This window comes from Balaenoptera acutorostrata, chromosome 11 (genome assembly GCF_949987535.1).
Source record: "Balaenoptera acutorostrata chromosome 11, mBalAcu1.1, whole genome shotgun sequence".
Classification (NCBI taxonomy): domain Eukaryota; kingdom Metazoa; phylum Chordata; class Mammalia; order Artiodactyla; family Balaenopteridae; genus Balaenoptera; species Balaenoptera acutorostrata.
Genome location: NC_080074.1, coordinates 106,874,835 through 106,895,428, shown reverse-complemented (window position 1 = coordinate 106,895,428; position 20,594 = coordinate 106,874,835). Strand labels below are relative to the sequence as shown.

At 58.1% G+C, this 20,594-nt stretch overlaps 1 protein-coding gene across 16 annotated transcripts in view; it reads left to right on the top strand.

The window, feature by feature from the left end:
* The window catches only part of MICAL3 (microtubule associated monooxygenase, calponin and LIM domain containing 3), a 177,129-nt gene extending 159,803 nt beyond the window's left edge, over positions 1–17,326 (top strand). For 12 of the 16 annotated variants that reach the window (XM_057556881.1, XM_057556879.1, XM_057556880.1 and 9 more), the window contains 6 exons: positions 1,024–1,117; positions 5,358–5,408; positions 12,281–12,346; positions 14,342–14,441; positions 14,599–14,672; positions 14,746–17,326. In XM_057556881.1, coding sequence (XP_057412864.1) covers positions 1,024–1,117; positions 5,358–5,408; positions 12,281–12,346; positions 14,342–14,441; positions 14,599–14,672; positions 14,746–14,930 — 570 coding nt within the window. In that variant the 3' untranslated portion in view covers positions 14,931–17,326. The remainder of the gene's footprint in view (positions 1–1,023; positions 1,118–5,357; positions 5,409–12,280; positions 12,347–14,341; positions 14,442–14,598; positions 14,673–14,745) is intronic. The other 4 variants (XM_057556886.1, XM_057556893.1, XM_057556882.1 and 1 more) reach the window with 3 other exon arrangements.
* Positions 17,327–20,594: the final 3,268 nt, after the last annotated feature.

Genomic DNA, 20,594 nt, shown 5'->3' with positions numbered 1-20,594 from the left:
CGGGAGAAGAGGCCAGCAGAGCCGCCTCGCGGGGGGCGGGGGGGGGGCGGTGGCTGGGTGAAAGGGAGGGGCCAGGCTTTGAGTCTCCTAGATCCCTAGCCCTGGAAGAAGCACTGTAAAGCCAGCTCGCGCGTTTGTCGGAGCCGTCAGCAAGAGGCAGCTGTGACTCGCTGGCCTCCGACACGCCTGGGATTTAGAGGTTGGGGCTGTCCTCAGGGTCCCAGGCCTTCCAGCGTTTTTTTTTTTAAACAAAAAATAATTTTTTAATGCGAAGTATTAAAAGATACCTAAATGCAATGTGGTTTTTAAATGACATCGTATGTATATAGTTGTGTTCATAAAGATTAGGACAATAATCAAAAGCTCTACAACGGCAAGAAACATTAACAGCAAGTCCAAATCCCAGCAAAGATATTCCTCTGGTTTTCCAAAACCAGTCTTCTCGTCCTTTCCCTGGACATTACTCTGGATCTGTGTTCCCTGCATGACCGGATCCCTGGATTTTATTTCATTTTCTGTGTGAAGATATGTCCCTGCCGCTGCTTCGGGGTGGGAGGTCCTCCCGGGTGTCAGTCATCCCTAAGAAGCCTCTCTCCGTGCAGAGTGGAGCCGTGGTTTTTCATTGAAGTAGAGTTGGTTTACAACGTTGTGCTAATCTCTGCTGTACAGCGAAGTGATTCAGTTATCTACCTGTATACATTCCTTTTATACTCTTTTCCATGATGCTTTATCCCAGGAGATTGGCTATGATTCTCTGTGCTGTACATCAGGACCTTGTTGTTCATCCATCCTACATCTAATAGCTTACAGCCACTAACCCCAAACTCCCAGTCCCTTACCCCAACCCCTGACCCCGGCAAGCGCAAGTCTGCTCTGGGCAGTTTTAATCTTGTTGAAGCAGGATCTGTTTGAGACTCTGAGGAGCCCCGCTGGGGTGTTTGCACCCTCATGCCCTCGTGCCGTGCTCTGGGCACCCGGCCACTTCGCCCTTCTCCCTCCTTCACACTGTCGTGTCGCCCGCAGATCATCCAGCGGCAGCTGGAGCAGGTGGAGGAGAAGCAGCGCCAGCTGGAGGAGAGAGGGGTTGCCGTGGAGAAGGCGCTGCGTGGGGAAGCAGGTACCGGCTGGGTTCCTGGCGGACAGGTGATCCCCGAGGAAAGCCCACCCAGCCCCGCGGGAGGCTAGTTCCCGTCACGTCCCTAGGAGTCAGCTAGTCTCCAGCAGGATTCTCTCTCTGGTCCCCTCGTCACTGAGAGCTGGGGCTTCTGTTAAGCAAAGGAGGAGAAAGGCCCGTGCATCTGGCGCTGCCCCGCCCAGTCTCAGGGCCGGCCGTCCCCTCGGCCCATCATCTGCTGCTGACGCCCTGGGCCTCCTCTCTCCTCCCTCCTCCCCATCTTTTCCTCGAGAAGACAGTGACTGGAACGGGGCAGGCTGTGCACAAGGAACCATCACAGAACTGCTCGTGCAGGCCACCCCACCCCCCACCCGCCCCAACGGGTGGAGCTAGTGCCCCGGGTGGACCAGGCTCTGTCCTGGAGGCTGGGCACTCAGGGCAGAGCCCAAGCAGAGCAGACCCTGGGAAGTGGCTGTGAGGGCCATGTGCTGGTGGCTGCTCTTCCTGGGGCAGAGCCATGGGGGCAGTGCAGTCACACCACTGTCCCCAGAGCCTGTGGGTGGGCCCAGCACAGTGGGGCTCAGGGAGAGCAAAGAGGTGCCGAGGGCCCAGGAGGCCCTCTTGGTTCAGGACCCTGAAACCACTGGACCAGCCCCAGCTGTAGCCCCAACCCAGGTACTAGTGATGCCTCCCCGCCTTCCCAAGCCCCCGAATCTGGAGCCTCCATCCCTTTGTAGAGAGCACGGGCCTCCAGGGTCAGCACTAGGGTCGTGGGACCAGGGATGAGGACAGGTGGCGGCGTGGTTTTCCTCGGGCGCGGGGGCGGGTCCTCTGGGCTTTGGGCTGAGGGAGAACTGAAGGCGAGTCAGGAGGAGGCAGCCACGGGTGCGGCCTGTCGCTGCCTCTGGTCCTGCTGGGAGACTGACCAGTGGTTGGCCTCCGAGTGAGCGGCTGGTGTCAGGATGCGCTCGTGGGGTTCTGGAGGACTGGGGTCAGGCACAAAGGAGGTCTCCCGTCCCGACCCTTCACGGCCACGGAGTGCAGCTAACAGTCGACTCAGGGTGACCTTCAGGTGAAGACAGGACACGAGGCAGGAAGATGAGGCTGTGATGTCTTGTGACTGATGCTGGACTCCCTGTGCCACCAGATGACATGTGAGAACTTGACTCATGAGGCGAGCCGGCCCCTGTGCCCAGGAGCGGGGACTCAGGTTCACCCGGCAGGGCCCCCGCCCTGCGTGCCCTGACCCGGCCTCCTCGGCCAAGCCTGACCGCCTGGATGGAGCAGCCCTGCAACAGTGGGAACGGGGACCCGCGGGCCCTGCCATCTCTGCGCTCTCTTCTTGCAGAAGATGCCAGGAGGGCCCTGGACCCTCAGATTCCTCCTGCCAAGGTGGAGAGGGGTCACAGTTCGCCTAAGTGCCCCTGTGCTCCACAGGGCTCTGAGGTCCAGATGCGCACCCAGCGCTAATGGTTCCGCATGGCATTCAGATATCTGTCACCTGCCCTGCGGTCTGTCCGTGGCGGCCCCTCGGCATTTCCACAGCAGGCTGCGTTCCTCAGTCTGCTGCCTGCCAAGGCGCCAGAGAAAAGGCACCACTGAAGATTGACCTGGGATTTTGCTGAAATTCCGCTTACTAGTTGTTTAGATAATTACCTTTTCATAAACACATACAACCAGAATTTCATCTACGTGGTTTTCAAACTTTTTTTTTAATCAGCAGCAGAAAGCTTTTTTACAAGACAGATTATGAGTTCAAGTTTAAAGCAAAAAAAAAAAAAAATTACTCTTAAATGTTAATAAACACAAATTTGAAAATGCAGGTTGTGGAGAGCTGCAGGGTTAATACCCTCCATGTCCAGTCCAACCCTGGACGCAGGGTGGGCACCTGATGCTCAGAGGTGGGGGCAGGTCATATACAGCCATGGGAATCTCAGGACGTGCACAGTGAGAACGGTCTGGGTGTCTGCAGCTTGAAGTCGGAGTTGCTCTCTCAGTGGAATCACTACAGATCCAACTGCAATTCAGATTCCTGATGAAGAAGAGATCTCAGATAAATGCTCCCAAACATACAGTGAACCCAGAACCAGCTGTGCTATGTGTTGTGGCACCTGGAGGACCACCCTGGCACCTGGAGGACCACCCTGGCACCTGGAGGACCACCATGGCACCTGGAGGACCACCTTGACCCCTGGAGGACCACCCTGGCAGGACACTCCGAGAGTGAGACTCTGCTAGCAGGCCAGGATTGAAGTTAATGAATGAAGTGTCATTTTCCCCCGCGTCACAGGCAGGACAGACACTCGCACACAGAGGGCAGAAGAAGCCTGGTCCCGGGGCCTCACAGAAGCATGTTTACCTGCAGCACAGATTAACATGTTGATGGGCTTCAGTGGGTTACACATTGGCGGATCAAAGATTCGAACGTGGTGTGTCCTGTTTAAGGTTTTTGTTTTTTTTTTAATTTATTTATTTATTTGTTTTTTATTTTTGGCTGTGTTGGGTCTTCGTTGCTGTGCGCGGGCTTTCTGTAGTTGCGGTGAGCGGAGGCTACTCTTCGTTGCGGTGCGTGGGCTTCTCATTGCTGTGGCCTCTCTTGCGGAGCACGGGCTCTAGGCGCGCGGGCTTCAGTAGTTGTGGCACTTGGGCTCAGTAGTTGTGGCTCATGGGCTCTAGAGTGCAGGCTCAGTAGCTGTGGCTCACGGGCTTAGTTGCTCCGCGGCATGTGGGATCTTCCTGGGCCAGTGATGGAACCTGTGTCCCCTGCATTGGCAGGAGGATTCTTAACTCACTGCACCACCAGGGAAGCCGTGTTTAAGTTTTTTGATGAGTTAAAAGTAGTTGTGAATTGGGTATTTGGGAGACCCCGGAACAGCACTTGAAGAGCCCGAAGCTTCCAGAGAGCAGGTTGAAACCACAATTCTGGTCCAGAGTCTGCTAAGCTTCCCAGAACTTGTGTCCAAATACACGTCTCCTGTTTCAAAGACGGGCTGTGGTACCTCGTTGGGAGATTCCCACAATGCATTTGGGAAACACTCGACACAGGAACCCAGTACTTTGCTTTTTTCCTTTTAAGCACATCACTTCCTAGTCTCCCTCTTGTCAGAAGCCCCTGGGGCTCTGTTCCCACCTGACAGAGGTCGTCTTTGAGGCTCAGCTGTGCCTTCTCTTGGGCTTCTGTGTCCCATCCCTCCTGCTAGTCTGCTTGCTCGCAGCCAAGCCTTTGAGAAGGCCATTCGGGCTGAGGAGTGCTGGTCAGCTCCTTCCCTGAACTGGCCATTCGATCTCACCTGATGGGCTCTCTGCGGGGTCAGACTGGTGGCCTAGCTGCCTTCCAGAGAAGGCTCGCATAGTTCTGAGTCTTACGTATATCCGCACGGCAAGTTTAGCTTCAGAGCCTTGGATAAGACTGAGACTCGTGAGGTTTCTGGTCTGGGGCAGCTGGGAAGCCCTCTTTGTCTCTGGAACCCACTGGATCAGCCTCAGTCTGCTTTCCAGTGTGTGTGTTCTGGAAGGAGGAGCCCTCGTGTGGAACCAGAGGCTGCCAGGACCAGCTGTCAGATTGTGAGTTGTGGAGGAAAGGGTAGCGAACCGCAGCCGACTCCGCTCTGCGTGCGTCACGGTCCTGGGGGGCCGCCCTCGCTCACAGCGCCTGTGTCGGGGTCCTGGAGTGTGATGAACGTGAATACGTTGCCGGCCGTTGCCCGCTCTCAGGGGGCCTGAACGCAGAAGAAACAGGGCCTCCTGCATCTCAGGCCGTCCAGCAGAAGTGCTTCTCCTGGTGGGGTCGGTGTGGACAGGGCACGCTGAGGGCTGGTTCCTGACACAGCTTTTTTAGGGTGTTCACGTTTCGCCTTCAGCCCCTCAGCCTGGGGCTTCTAATATTCGGAAATTAGGGAGGTTCGTAACCTTTGATCTGCCCTTGAGTTTCTTTAAATCTTAGTTAGATGAGGTCGAGTCCCAGCAGGATTCCCGACCAAGCCAAGGCTTCTGTCCTGGCTGATCGCTTGCTGTCAGTGCAGCCACCTGTGGTTTTCTGTGACCGCCCCTCGCACCCAAGGTCTGTGGCTACAGTGTGCACGTGGGGGGCACCTGGGGGGACACATGCTTTCCAGCTGCCGCCTGTCCCCTCCTGCTGCGTCTCTGGGTGTTTCTTATGCTTCACGCCATTCATTGCTCGAGGCTCGTGGGGACCGGAGGGTTATCTGATGCAGTAACTCTCTTCACCGATTCCTTGTTGTAGACTATTGGGGAGAGTCTTATTACACTGACCTCATCGACTTGCGTCTGGGTGGTATGTATGCAGCCCTGTTGCTGAACTAACCCTGCTGATGCCCCCCTCCCCCGCACCTGCTCACAAACAGCAAGAAGTCATCCCGATAACCAGCAGATGGCAAAAGCACAGGCCCTTTTCCAGCTCAAAGGGAGCAATGCCCGACCCTCCCCCTGCCCGTACGTGCTCCAGGGGGAGACCTGAGATAGCTTTTGCTGCCTGGGGTTATTTTAATGTTTTATAAATAAAAGTTCACCTACCCAAGCCTGTCAACCTCAGATCTTCACTCTGGTCCCACTAATATCGTTTGGTTGTTTGACGGTAGGAACACACACGGACACACTCAACACGCACGCATACACACACACTCTACCATGACCTCCCCTCGAATCACATCCCTCCCACTCCCCCCAGGAAGCTCACTGCCAACCACACTCGGGAACCAAACACACAGAGAGCTCGGCCTCCACTGTCTCCATCAGGGCGTGCTCGGGCCCCCGCTGAGAGGTCCAGGTGCCTGGGAGTGGTGTCATGGTGATTTCTGCCCGGATCACCAGGCTTGAGGCTGTGTTGACCGATGCCTCTGAGAATGTTCCTCCCTCCTTGCTCTGTCCAGGGACCTACTTTGCAGCTCTTTTCAACAAAGACAGGAAAAGTCCCAGGCAGTGGTCCTCCGTGTATGGTCCCTGGAGTGCCAGCCTTGGCACCACCCCTTGGGGGCCTGTTAGAAGTGCAGGTTCTCAGGCCCCGCCCCAGACCTTCTGAGTCAGGAGCCCTGGAGGTGAGGCCTGGTTACCTGCTTTAACAAACCTTCCAGGCCACTCTCATGCCTTCTAAAGTGGAACCGCCCTCTCAAAGGAACTCAGTATGTTTGTTTTCTTGCATACAAAGCTCACCATTTGTGTCGGATCAGAGAAACAGCCAAGGCCTGAGTCTCACCTCTAGACCTTGGGCACCTTTTCTCCTGGAAAGCTGCCCTCGTGTCAGGAGCCAAGCCGGGTGGCTGCTCGGGGCCCGGCGCCTTCTTGGAGTCCTGCGTCCTGGGTCAGGCGGTCTGACCTCTTCATCTCCCCATGCAGGCTCCGTGCCTGAAAGTGGTCTTAAAACAGACGAGGGGACAAAGATCACTCTCTCATATTTTACCGTAATCCCATCCTTTTAAGAGACTCACTTCTTGGCCCATTCATTTAAAAACCAAAGCATGATTCTGATGGCGACTCAAGACAGAGCCCTGGTCTTAGAGAGGCTCCACCAGTAAGGAGGCTCCCAGCCTCCCGGCCTCCTTGGGGGTGGACTGTCGCTGGCCTCTGCTCTGCTCTCTCACCCCATGTCCATGGGTTCGCCCCTCTGCACGGCCTTCCAGGGCCCTGAGCTTCTGGTGTCCAGGTGCTGCCACCTCGTGGCCATTGCTGCTGTAAAAGGGCTGATGCTTACACCCCGACTAACAGACCCCACCCCTGACTAACGTCCTGGGCTCCCTTCCCGCCGCTTCCCGACACCCCTGGGGAACGTTTATGTCGATTCCAAACGAATGTGAAAAGTATTTTTTTGTTTAATTCAGAATCTACTGGGAAGAACTTTCAAACCCATTTCTTTAAAATTACGTTCGCCCTTCCCTCCTAGCTCGAATACTGTTGCCACATTGATTACCTCATGTGGCTAGTTTTGCTTTCTTTGCTCCTGTTGGCTTGAGTGATAAGATGTTGACTGTTTCCATTTCTATGTCCCTGGACTTCAGCTTCTAGCCTTCTGGGTTTAGAATTCCCACAAATTCCAGGGGAAAACGAAATAAATAGGAAAAGGAACTCAGTGTATCTCTGAATTATGAACGCCCACATTAAACACCTTATGACCCCCGCTGCCCGATTCACTTCCTGCTCTGTCAGTTCTCTGTGATTTCTGTGTCACGTCTAAGTTTGGTGGGCTCTGCTCAGCACACAGAGGCTGCTGCCCTCCCACAGGCTCCGGGAGGAGAACAGACGCCAGAATCAGCCCCCTTTTCAGTTCCTGCTGATGTTTCCTTCTTGGAGCGCTTGGTAATCTCATTTTTTGGGGAAATTTTACCCTTTTGAAATTTGGAGCCTGAAGTGTAGAATCTGATTGCTTCTCTACTGTTGCATCCCCAAAGAGCCACAGGGAAACCCAGCACCAGTCTTACTTCCTGCGTGGGTAAGAGGAGGCTCAGGCACCCTGCCAGAGGAGACCAGCCTCCAAATCCCTGCCCGACCTCTGCCCGCCGCACAGACTTGCTTCCATGGGGTCTTACAGTGGCTCTCAGCTAACTTTTAAAGGCACCAAATCTGTTAAAAGTCTCTTTCTGAGCCACAGAGTATAAAGATCCCCTTTCCACACAGCTGAATCTTGTGATTTCAAAGGACCCATTAAAGGACAGAGGCAGCGTCCCGCCTGCCCGGCCACCCATCTTGTTGCACTAGACCAAGTAGGCGACTGGACATCTTCAGAGAAAAACATCTCTTCTGGAGAACTTTAACTTAGAAATGTATACACCTGGGGACTTCCCTGGCGGTCCATTGGTTAAGACTCTGTGCTTCCAATGCAGGGGGCGTGGGTTTGATCCCCGGTCAGGGAGCTAAGATCCCACATGCGGCATGGTGTGACCAAAAAAAAAAATTAATTGAAATACATACACCTGATTTCTAGTTTTCAAAGCCCTCACCTCTTGATTTGTATGTCTCAAGGGGAAATTGAAAGAACATGAGTGGTTTAGAAACGTAGTGTAAAGGACTGGGGAGGGGCTTTCATTGTTGCTGTGAGTTGTGGTGGGAAGGCAGGGAAGCATGTCCCGCCCGCCCACTCCCCCTTCCAAGCCTCCCTGTGCTGTTCACCCCCCTTAGTTGATGCTGGCAGATTTTTGGCTGGTCTGTTCGGTTTGAGCATTAGCCTGGCTCTGGTTTTGCTTTAGGAACTTTAAATCCTTGAGATTCCCCAGCATTCCTGTGTGTGTGGGTGTCCCAGCCTGTGTTTGTACACACGTGTGTGTGTGTGTGTGTGTGTGTGTGTGTGTGTGTGTGTGTGTGTGTTGGATCTCAATTTTCACATGCTTTTTTTTTTCCGTTCGTTTTCCCCCCAGTCTAGAGGTTTGTTCCATACTGAGTTTTCCTAACAAGGTATCTCCCCAGCTCTCTGTTGGCCGGGCCTGCCGGGCAGAGCCTTCCACCCTGTCAGATGCTGCAGGCCGCCCTACGGCTTGCAGACCAGCCACTCTGTCTCCAGCTACCCTGACGTTCCCTGTAGTGGGGTGATTGGGTGGCAGGGAGGATGCAGTGCTTCAGGCAAAGCCTTTATGAGGAAGCAGGGGAGATGGAAATATAGAAAGAACAAGTGGGGGGGGGGGTCGCCGCAGGACTGGTCGTGGCTGCCCGCTGTTCCACAGCCTGCAGGGTCCTGGACCGGCCCCGGGCCACCAGAGAGGCAAGGCAGTCGCTGGAGAGCACCCGACTTAGGGAGCCGAAACCTGGCTTCAGGCCCGCTTCACCGTGTCCCCAGCCCGGCCACTCGCCTTCTCTGGGCCTCTCCGTTAGGCGGGGCGGAGGTGGCTTGGTGGCCCTTCCAGGTCTGCCGCCCGAGTGGGCTCTGTGTGTGACCCCTGTCCTCCAAGCTGCGTCCTTTTGTTGGTTTTGCCTGGAGCCTCTGTCGGTCCTCTAGGAAGGGCCCTCTGTGCTGGGAACGGAGAGCGAGGGCGGGTCCTAGTCGGGCTGCGCACGTCAGACCCTCTGAGCCTCCGGTCCCTCCTTTGACGGCAGAGCTGCCGATGCCTGTCTGGCTGGGCAGCCCCCGGGGCCAGTGCCGGGGCCAGAGGAGGCCACACAGGTGCCCGTGGTTTGAATTCTGACGCACTGCCACGCTCACGTCACACGTCCCTCTGGAATCCGTGAGATGTGCCTGGCTGCACGATGATAATCTGCAGCTTTTCAAATTCAGTGACACATGTCGCCTGACCCGAAGTTGGGGAGGGTGGGTGCTGACGGCCGCCCTGCAAGGCCGCACCTGGCACGCGGGCTCTGGGTGCTCTGGGTGGCAGCTGGGGTCAGAGTGAGTGATGCACACGGACAGGAACCCATCTCCCCGATGTTATACAGAAACTAATGTCAACGACTTCTATTTGCCACGAGTGTGACGACCTCTCTGCCCTTACCGCTGGTGAACCAAATCTGTGTCTCTCATGTCTCCAAATGAGGCAAGAGACTAGCTCCAAACCAGCGCCTCTGTGTCTCCCTTGCATGCTCGTTTCAGGTTCAGGTCTGGGGTGGAACTCCCCTTGTTTGGCTGGTTTTTCCCTTCAGTTTCTTCTTTTTAAAACAGTATTTATTGGGTGTTTTTTCTGATTATAAAGTATACATTATGGAAATATCAGAGCACGCAGGAAGGCTAAGGAAGAGAGTCACAACCCGCCTTTCATGGCCTCTGGCCATTTCACATCTGCTCTGCCTGTTGTCACGAGGGTGCTGCTTTCCTAATTTCTGTCCTGAGTCCTGTTCTGTGATCTCATGCCGTATTCTGTGCTGGAAGGGCGTCTGAGGACGTGGTCTACATAAAAGGGGCTGAATGCTGCGTTTTGTGATGTCCAGAAGGAGAAGCACATTCTTACCTGTGCTGCCGGCACGTGCTTCCTTGTTTCGGATGCGTGTGGCTGTGTGTCATGTCCCTGTCCCTTGCTAACAAGCAGGGATGCTGTTCCACTTTCACCCACAGCCTGTTTGCATTTAACATCTGACCCAGGAAGCGTCAGAGGTGGGGACCCTGTAGTTTGTGGGCATATCCAGGTGTCCTGAGCACCAGCCTTGAGACAGAGAAGGTTGCATGTAGATGAGTTATAAGTTGGGGGTGTTTGTAAGAAGGGAGACTTGCGCCTGCCCCAGTGACCACCTGGTCATGCCACTTGGAACTCTGGACGTGATCGCTGCACACGTACCACCCCCACACACACACACACACAGCCTCTGCACACCCAACACACAGACAGCCTCTGCACACCACCCCACACACAACTTCTGCACACCCACCACACACACAGCCTCTGCACACCCAACACACAGACAGCCTCTGCACACCACCCCACACACAACTTCTGCACACCCACCACACACACAGCCTCTGCACACCCAACACACAGACAGCCTCTGCACACCACCCCACACACAACTTCTGCACACCCACCACACACACAGCCTCTGCACACCCACCACACACACACAGCCTCTGCACACCTACCACACACACAACTTCTGCATACCCACCACACACACACAGCCTCTGCACACCCACCACACACACGACTTCTGCACACCCACCACACACACACAGCCTCTGCACACCCCACACACACACAGCCTCTGCACACCCACCACACACACACAGCCTCTGCACACCCACCACACACACACAGCTTCTGCACACCCACCACACACACAACTTCTGCACACCCACCACACCCACAGCCTCTGCACACCCCATACACATACAGCCTCTGCACACCTACCACACACACACAGCCTCTGCACACCCACCACACCCACACAGCCTCTGCACACCCACCACACACACACAGCCTCTGCACACCTACCACACACACAACTTCTGCACACCCACCACACCCACAGCCTCTGCACACCCCATACACACACAGCCTCTGCATACCCCCCCCACACACAGCCTCTGCACACCCACCACACACACAACTTCTGCACACCCCGCCCCACACACGCAGCCTCTGCACACCCACCACACACACAGCCTCTGCACACCCCGCCCCACACACACAGCCTCTGTACACCCACACACAAACAGCCTCTGGCCTTAGTCGTGAATTTTCACCCAATATCAGATTCATGCACAAAGCCCTGTGGAGAACACAGAGAAGAGCTTAAAAGAGAAAACGTGGCACTTGCACTCACCCCGTTGCAAAGTAAAGGGCCTCTCAACCAACACGTGGCTGCTTGGCCCTTGTTCACCGAAACAGGCTTGTTTCTAGTGTTCCAGGCCCTGCCTACCACGCGGGGTCGTGGCCCCTGCGTGCGCCCTGTGGTTCTGTGATGGTCCCTTGCTGACGGTCCCCCCTCCCGAGAGCCCCAGGCCCCGAGTCTAGAGATGTCCTCTGCACAACTTCCCAGCTTTGTTTCTGTGAGTTTCTGGCGTGTCCTGTCGTGCAGTCCGCAGTGTGACAGCGTCCCCAGCTGTGGCGTCGACCCTCTGCGGAGAGGGAAGGGGCAGAGGACGAGGGGCGATCGGCTCTGCCTGGCTACGGGGGGACAGAGATTCGGGCGGTGGGGACCGCCTCCGTGGGGACGCGCTGGGCCAACGAGCCCTGGCGCAGAATCAGAGCGTCACAGGCGTCAGCCCTGGAGGCCCATCAAAGACCGGGCGCTGCCTCCCTGGCGGGGAGCTCCTCTATGGGTTCAGTGCCCAGAGGCGCCCCCAGCCCTTAGATTCACCCACAGGGTGACATCTGAGAACTCTCACTCGGGCCTGGCCACTCCACGGCAGCGGGCAGGCCTGCTGACACTTCGGATGTTTTCACGGAGGGATCCCCAAACCCAAAAGGCCCCCAGATGGTCATTCCCGGCTCTCCCGCCCTCCCAGCAAGGACCAGAGGAGGAGGGAGCCCGCCCTCCCCAGGCCCGGGGCTGCTCCTGCTCAGTTTCCGTGCTGGATAAAGGACTGAATTCATTTGTAGACCGTGTTTCCCTTGCTTCTGCTTTTCCATTTCTTGTATTTTTTCTTTTCCTCCTGTTGTTCCTTTCTCACTTTTTTTGCTTTTTGTCCTCTGCTTGTTTTTCACTTCACCTCTCCCTGTCCCTCTCCACTTCCGCACTCCTCCTTCTCCTCTCTGTCCATCTCGTCTCCTCCTCCTCCTTGTTTGGCCCTTTTTGAAGTTGAGCCCAGTGGCGGGACTCCACGACGTAGACCTCTCTCCTTCTGCCCTTGCTGTGTCCAGGAAGGTAAAGTAAACCCCAACCTTCTCCCCACCGCCTCTCGGGGGGGCGTAGCAACACTAGTCAAACAGGGACCCGAAACCCAGCTCTTTCTCGTTCTTCTTCTGACACCTGGTAGCCCTGTTACAAACCCCCTGAGTATGTGGCAGTCCCTTACAAGGTACAGTATCCCTTCGACTGTCTCGGGGGGCTGGGGGGTGGGGTGCAGGCAGGGAGCAGGTCCAGGTCTGGGGGCCTCTCAGGCTGCAGGCATCCACGGTTCCAGGCCACCACTCGTGGTCGGGCCTTTCAGCCTCCAGTCCCGCAGATAGAGGGACCGGGACGCGGGTGAGGAGCCCTGCCCCATGTGGCAGCGATTTGTGCTGGTGAAGTCGAGGAATACTGTCCTTACAAAGACTGTGCTACACAGATGCCCCAGTTCTTTCCAAACCACTAAAAGCAAACTTCTCTGCCCCGTGTCTTGCTGAGTGTGTGTGTTTTAAGTTTGTCTGGTTTGCAGTCCCTTGTGGTGGTGATTGTCATTGACAAGGCATGCGGGCGGGGCCAGGGAGTGTGACCACGGCTAACCCGCTAACCTTCCTCTGCTCTCCCCGGCGCTTGCTCACCGCTGACCACCACCAGCTGCGTCCACCTCGGCCGTCCCTCCGGAGCTGGCTCGAGCGCTTCAGGAGGCATCCTGGTGCCCAGAGAGCTTACCTGCCCCGGGCCCCGTACTCCCTGTACGCCCCGCGGGTGCCCTGTGCAGAGCCGCTCAGGAAGGAACGCGCGGAGCTGGATGGGCTGCCGGGCGGTTGGGAGTGCTCTGGCCCCGGCGCCCAGCACGCACTCCGCAGCGGCCAGGACCCAGGACAGCGCAGTGCAGACGCGGCCCCTGCCCTTGCGTGCGGTGGGAGGCCGGGGTCCCTGAGAGAGAGTCACCCCGTGTGTTCCTGGGCTTGGTTTTACTGGGAGAGGACTTCTGACCAGTGACCCGTAAAGTAGAGGAGAGACCTCCCCGTCCCAGCCTCTTAGCCCAGCCGTGGGTGGACTTCTGGGGCCCATGAACACCTGGAGTCCTTGGCAGAGTTATTGGATGTGTTCACATGCAGTTTTCCAGGAAGAGAGTCCCCAAGTTTCCTGAGACTGTCGAGTGGCTTGTAATCTGAAAACAGCGAAGAGCCACCGCAGTCTGGCTTCTGCGTCTGGACAGGACCCACTACGGCCGTGGGCTTCCTTGTGTCCCCTCCGTGGGGTGTGGTTCCTTGGAAAGGTCTTCCTTCCCCCTGCTGCGGCCGAGCCCGAGGGGGTCAGGCCGCTCCTGGTGGAGACGGGTGTCAGCTGAGTAGGGTGCAGGCAGCCGAGCGTGGGTGGCACCTGCCCCAGAAGCTGCCGCTGGGCTTGGATCAGAGCGGGGAGCCTGCGGTCTCCCTGCCCTGCTGAGAGTCCCCACGCCTCCCAGGGACGTACTGCGTCTGCCATGCAGGGGTCGCGGGAGCATCTGTCAGGAAGCCTGAGGAGCCGCAAGTTGAGAGAGGCACCTCCCTTCCCTGGTCAGGATATCAGAAACGAGGAGGCCTCGGGGCAGTGACCCTGTGGAGGTGCTGTAGTGAGTGTCCCCGGAAAGGAAGGCCGAGTACCCTTTTAATCTCCATTTGCCTCTTCATTAGACTGGCCTCAAAGCAGACCTAGTACCTAGCAAGTACCAAATACATGCTAGATGAATGAAAAAGAGAAAAAAGGAGGGCAGAGCACCGAAAACATGCCAAGAGAAAGCAAGCGGTCAAGCAGGAGAGGTCCAGGCAAGCTGCCTCCAGCGGCTGGGGCGTGAGGCCGGCCGGAGGGACAGAGGAAGGCGCAGGCTGGGGACCCTTGGGGGTGGGGCGTCCTCGTGGCCGAAGGCGAACTGGGCCTGGCCTGGGAGCGTCAGGCAGTGCCCTGCTGGGCTCTCTGCACATTTGCCCCGTTGCCGAGTCTGGGCTGGGGACAGCGGCACTGCCTGCCCGACACGCCCTCTCTCGGCAGGCATGGGCAAGAAGGACGACCCCAAGCTGATGCAGGAGTGGTTCAAGCTGGTGCAGGAGAAGAACGCCATGGTGCGCTATGAGTCGGAGCTGATGATCTTGTGAGTGGCCTCGGGTCTCGGGGAGCCGAGGTGGGACGTGGGCTCAGGGCCCGTCACAGCAGGAGCGCAGCCCCCTCCCAGTTTAGGGGACGTGGAACTGTGCCACCCCCCCACCAGTCACTTGCTTGTTTTCCCCCCAAATCCCCGGAAACCCCAGCGCCCGGGAGCTGGAGCTGGAGGACCGGCAGAGCCGGCTGCAGCAGGAGCTCCGTGAGCGGATGGCCATGGAAGGTAGGAGGGGCGGGGAGGCAGGTGTGGGCCGCTGCCTCTGGCCCTGCGAACTCACGTGTTTGGTTCTGCCCAGATCACCTGAAGACGGAGGAGGAGCTGTCGGAGGAGAAGAGGATCCTGAATGAGATGCTGGAGGTGGTGGAGCAGAGAGACGCCCTGGTGGCCCTGCTGGAGGAGCAGCGGCTCCGGGAGAAGGAGGAGGACAAGGACCTGGAGGCCGCCATGCTGTCCAAGGGCTTCAGCCTGAACTGGTCCTGAGCGCCGCCCCGGCCCTGGCTGGTCTGTGCATCCGTCTGACCGGGCTGGCTTCTCCCAGACCACCCAGATCCGAGGTCTGAGCGGGCCTGGCGCCTCCTGGGAGTTTGCACTCAGACCTCCTCGGGGCTCTGAGAAGCAGTCAAGCGCCGAGCTGTGGGAGCCCCAGGTGAAGATGGTGGTCCAGTAGCTCAGCCTCCTGCAAGAGGCCTCCCTGTCCTCCTGCTTCGGAGACGGAGGAACATGGGTCCTGGGGGGGGACGCCTGGTAGGAGGGTCACGGCTCCCCCCGCGACCCCCAGGCCCAGGGCTGAGGAGGCCCGGCCCGCGGGCCCAGTGCCACACTCCAGGCCTCTCCTGGCTGTGGCCTGAGGCCTGAGGCTGCTGCATTTGCTTTTAATTCACGACACTGGAAGATACTGACTTCAGGGTCGGGCGGAGACCCTCTTCCCGCCCCGCCACAGGCTGGCCTTGTCCTCGCCTGTTCCTGTGTTTGCCCGAGCGAAGCTGACAGCCTGGGAGACGCGGCCGCTTCGCACCCTCTTTGTCAATTAACTTATTTTTTTAATACTTGAAAAGAAGCAACTTCACTTTTATATCTTTACCAGGATACTGATTGCCTGGCACCTGGGTAGGGGTGTGGAGGTGGGTCCCAGCTGACCGCGCTGTCACTCCATTCGTTACTCTTTCGTCGTGGGGCTGACCTGAGCCCTCAGGTCAGCAAGACCCCCGTGTGGGCCCCGGCGTGCAGCGCCCGTCCTCCTGTGCCCGGCCCCGGGCGTCCGTGTCTACACCGCTCGCTTGTCAAGGATGCGTTTGAGCTGCTGGAGGCCACGCCATGAGGCACAGATGCCTCTTGGCCTCCCTGTTGGAATCCTGGCTCTGCAGAACCCATTTTTCCTCCGTTTTGGTGCCGAGGTCTCACCTCCCACAGCATGTTTATTAAAGAAAGTTTTAGGCCGGCTGCACCAGCGTGTGGGAGCCTGCTCAGCGAGGCCCAGACCCAGCCAGCGGCAGCTGCAGTGATGGCATGCTGGGGGACTCCAGTTGGGGTCGCGCACACACACGAGCTCCGGCCCAGCTCCAGCCCCGCGCCTCTTCGTGGGGAGGCACTGGACGGGAAGCACCGTGGAGCCAGCTGGAGCCGTGGCTCAGCCAGAGGCCCGCAGCGTCCAGCCTGCAGAGCCACTGTTAGACTCTGCAGGGGCCGTGCTCGTACACCGAGGAGCGAGGGCAGCGCCAGGCCAGCCCCGAGGCCCTCCAGCCGACTCCTGGTGGAGCGGGACCGCGTGCAGGGAGGAGAGGCCTTGGCAGGACAAGGGACGTCCACGCCGACCTTGGGATGTCCTTGGGGAACCACATCGTGCCTCAACTTCAACAGAGTCATTCTCACCGCAAAGGAGCAAAGAACTGTCTTCTTCTTCAATCTGTCCCAAAGCTGCCGTCTGCCCCCCTGGAATCCAGGGCACGCGCTGCTCCAGCCCTCATGGCTCTGACCTTCACCTCTTGCTTGATGAGGTAGAGCCTCCATTTCTATTCTCCTTTCTTAAAAGGGGGAGCGGAGGGTGTTCTAGATCCCATCCTTAAATCCCAGCCTTCCAATAAAATTGGGCTTGGGACAGGATTCATCGCCTGTGTGGCCTTTGCCTACCCTTCCCATACCCTTCCCACCCACCGCCCCAGTGCATTGCAACTGCCAGGCCCGTCCCTCGAGCTTCTGCCCACCCAGGACGAGGACAAGTTTACAGAGTGGCCAGGAGGGACACGACACCCGCCCCTGTGGAAGCACACTGTGCCTGCAGGAGCGAGGACGGCCTGGAGGCTGCAGAGAAGCTCGGAAATGCTCCCACACTCCCTCCCGCAGGGCTACGACTTCAGGTTCTAGTAGAGCACTTTTTCTGAAAGCTCCCGTTTTATAACCACTAGTTTGCAGGTTGTTGTAGTGCCCTGCTGACGGCTGCATGCAGTGTTTCCCAGCTCTGGAAATGCACTCAGCTCCTGTCAAGTCCCCGTGAAGGCAGGGCAGCAGGAAATCTCTCTCTCTCTCTGAAATGCCACGGCGTGAGCAAGCCCAAGCCCGAGGCCCATGCAGGGACAACCAGGTTCAGCTCCAGCAGAGGCAGGGCGGCAGTGCACCTCGCCTCAGTCTGAGGTCACCAGCGGCTCCACCTGGGGGTCCAGTCCTGCTCAGATGGCGTCTTCTGGCCTTTGCCCCGGGAGCTGTCCCCCAGCTGCTCCGACCAGCAGTGATAGACTATCCTCTATCTTTTCAAAGAGCAGAATTTTTTCAGTGGGGCAGAAAGTGGGGAGAGTTTAAAGAAAACAGTTTTAAAGGTGGTAACAACTGATCTACAAAGGGGAATGGGCCATTTTATGCGCAATAAAAGTTTTTAAAACAGGTACAGAGTGTATTCTTGGCACGAGCCAGGGCACGCTCTTCGGTGGGTTGGTGTCCACACGTGGCGGCACCTGTCAGTGTGTATGGGTTTGAAGAACACAACCTTTGTGCTTTCTCAGCGGACTTTATTTTTGTCCATGTTGTCCTGGTTTGGCCACCTGCTGACACCCCTTGAGAAAGTGTGTGGAGCGCCCAGGGTGTACGGGGCCGCCCTCCAAAGCAGCGCCAGGACCCTCCCGGAGAGACGCGCGTTCTGTGAAGTGGTCTCCTCGTCAGGGTGACCCCGAGGCCCTGGCAGCCCGGTGTTGTGGGCTCTGCAGCCTGCAGGCCTAAGTCGATGAGATGTATCCACCTCCCCAGGTACACTCAGAGCACAGGGTCTTGGGAGCCCTGATGTTGCGGCCCAGGTGCCCTCCTCGTGCGCTGGCCGCGGGGCGTGTGGCTGGCCTCTGTCACTGTGGAGCTAATCCCAAAGGCACAGGGCTTCCCTCTGGGGCGGCAGCGGGCGGGGTCAGTGCCGGGCCAGCTGATTCCCAGAGCCTCCAGCACCACGTGCGCATCGGGTAGAAAAACAGAAGCAGCGTGGCCCTCGATTCCTCAGAGGAAGTCTGGGTCAGGGACTGTGCCTGGTTGGGGGAGTGGGGCCGGTGCCACCTGTGCTGACCCCCTTTTGTTCCACAGAGGGGCCCCTTGATCAGAGACGGAGACAGGCAGGGTTTGGCTGCGGTCCACAGGCACCCACGTGGTAGGAGGTGATGGTGGCTTCAGGCAGACGACCGAGGGAAGGCTGCCCTGCAGCTGCCACCATGCCGTCCGAGAACCCGCGTCCGTGGCTCTGGAATCCCTCCTGAACCCTGATCCCCACGGTCCCGTCTTAGGAACCGGCGTGGGAAATGGGAAGGACGGAGCGGGCTGTCGTACTGCCCGGAAGACCCCCCCGAGTGCGGCTCGGCGGGGAGGGAGGAAGCGTCCTCGGGTGGGCCAGCGCCCCGCACAGAGACCTCCAGTGCGGTGCCCAGGGGCTGGGGCTGCCAGGCTTGGCAGGGAGCGTTTTGTGGCAGCCCCACGCCCGTGTCCCCTCCCTGAGGTGGCCTTGCAGCTGGGACTTGAGCGGGGCAGTGGAGTCCCGGCTGCTGTGGGCCTGAGAAGGCCCCTGATTCCAGGACAGACGTGGAGAGAGCGCCCGGGGTGCACACGTGCACACACGCTGCGCCTGCTGGCTGAGGGTCTCACACCTCTCGGGGTTTCCGGTCACTACGTCACTCAACAACCCACTTCCGCCGCCCACAGCGTGTCCAGGGCAGCGCGAGCCGGGGACGCGCCTCGGCCCGCACCCGCGTCTGCCTCACGCGGAGGGAGCAGCGGGGACGGAGTGTGCGGGGGCAGGGAGGGGGCGGCCCAGGGGCGGAGGGCGCGGGGACTGGGGACCCGGGTGGTATTCACCTCTCTGCCTGTCCTTCGAGGTCCAGAGCCTCGGCTCTGTCTTGGTGGGAAAGCGCCTTGAAGGTTGGGAGCTGGTCCACCCCCGCACAGGGCCAGACCTTTCTCCAGGGCTGGGGTGGCCCCTACACGTAAGCCAACCTCCCCCGGCCTCCAAGCAAGTTACTGGGCCTCCCTGGCCTCCCAGACGGACCCCGCCGAACGCACCTCGACCCATTGGGTTCCGTGGGGCAGGCGGGGCGCACAGAGGAGGAGCTTGGAGGGGCCTGGGTGCTGGAAAGAGCTCTCCCGGCCTCTGCTGGTCTGGCTCTTGGTCTAGAGCGGGGAGGGCCCGTGGCCCCGCGGCCCAATTCCTGCTGCACGCCTGGGACTCACGGCCCTTGGGATGTGAGATGTCAGCCCTCGCGAACTGGCTGTCAGTCTGCATCCTGTGGTGACGGGCTGGGGTAGCCAGGATGGAGGAAGGCCTGACCCCACAAATCAGGAGTCAGCTGGGCGCCAGGAGGGAAGAAGTGGCGTCTGCGGCCGTGGAACCCTGACCCCGAGAGAAGGCTGGGACGGGGGTGCTGTGGGAGGTGGGGTGTGAGCCTTGCTGCCACCCAGAGCCCCCATCCCGAAGGGATTTGTCTTGGGGAAGTCGGAGGCCTCACCTCCTTGGCTTGAGGGAACAGGTGCCCATCGAAGCAGCAGCGACCGTAGGAGTCCCCTCGGAGCCCTGGCCTCAGCCCTGCAGGCTCCAGGGCCCCTGGCTGGTCCAGCCCCACGCAGGCCCTGCGGTGCAGGCAGCTCAGGAGGAGGGCGGCGGCGCGTCCCTGTGCCCCCTTCTTCCCCTTCCTGCCCCTTTAGAGCCCAGCTCCCTCTGCCCAGACCGCCTCCCGCACGCAGACCTCTGGCTCCCGGCTGCCCACATCACAGCTTGATGTTTGTACACGTTGCAGATCGATCGCCAGTAGGTCTAGTTAACAGCCATCACCTCACATAGTTAAACATTTTTTCTTGCAGTGAGAACTTTTAAGATCTACTCTCTCAACAACTTCCACATACACGACACAGCAATGTTAACTACAGTCACCATGCTGAACATTTCATTCCCAGGACACGTTTATTTTATAACTGGAAGTTTGTACCTTTCGACCCCCTTCACCCGTTTCACCCACTCCCTGTCCCTGTCTCTGGGAGCCACGAATCTGCTGTGTCCGTTTTTCTTCCTTTCTTTCTCTCTCTCTCTTTCTATTTTTGGCTGTGTTGGGTCTTCGTTGCTGCGCGCAGCCTTTCTCTAGTTGCAGCGAGCGGGGGCTACTCTTTGTTGTGGTGCGTGGGCTTCTCATTGCGGTGGCCTCTCTTGTGGAGCACGGGTTCTAGGCAGGTGGGCTCAGTAGTTGCAGCATGCGGGCTCAGTAGTTGTGGCTCATGAGCTCTAGAGCACAGGCTCAGTAGTTGTGGCTCACGGGCTCAGCAGCTGTGGCTCGAGGGCTCCAGAGCGCAGGATCAGTAGTTGTGACGTACAGGCTTAGTTGTTCTGCAGCATGTGGGATCTTCCCGGACCAGGGCTCGAACCCGTGTCCCCTGCATTGGCAGGCGGATTCTTAAGCGCTGCGCCACCAGGGAAGTCCCCAGGTGTTTTTTTTTTTAGATTCCACATGTGAGATCATACAGTATTTGTTTTTCTCTGACTTATTTCACTAAGCCATAATGCCCTCAAGGTCCATCCACATTCTTGCAAAGAACAGGAACTCCTATTTGTGGCTGAACAGTATTCCATTTATAGGTACACACACACATACACACACACACACACACACACACACACACACACGTGGCTCACATCTT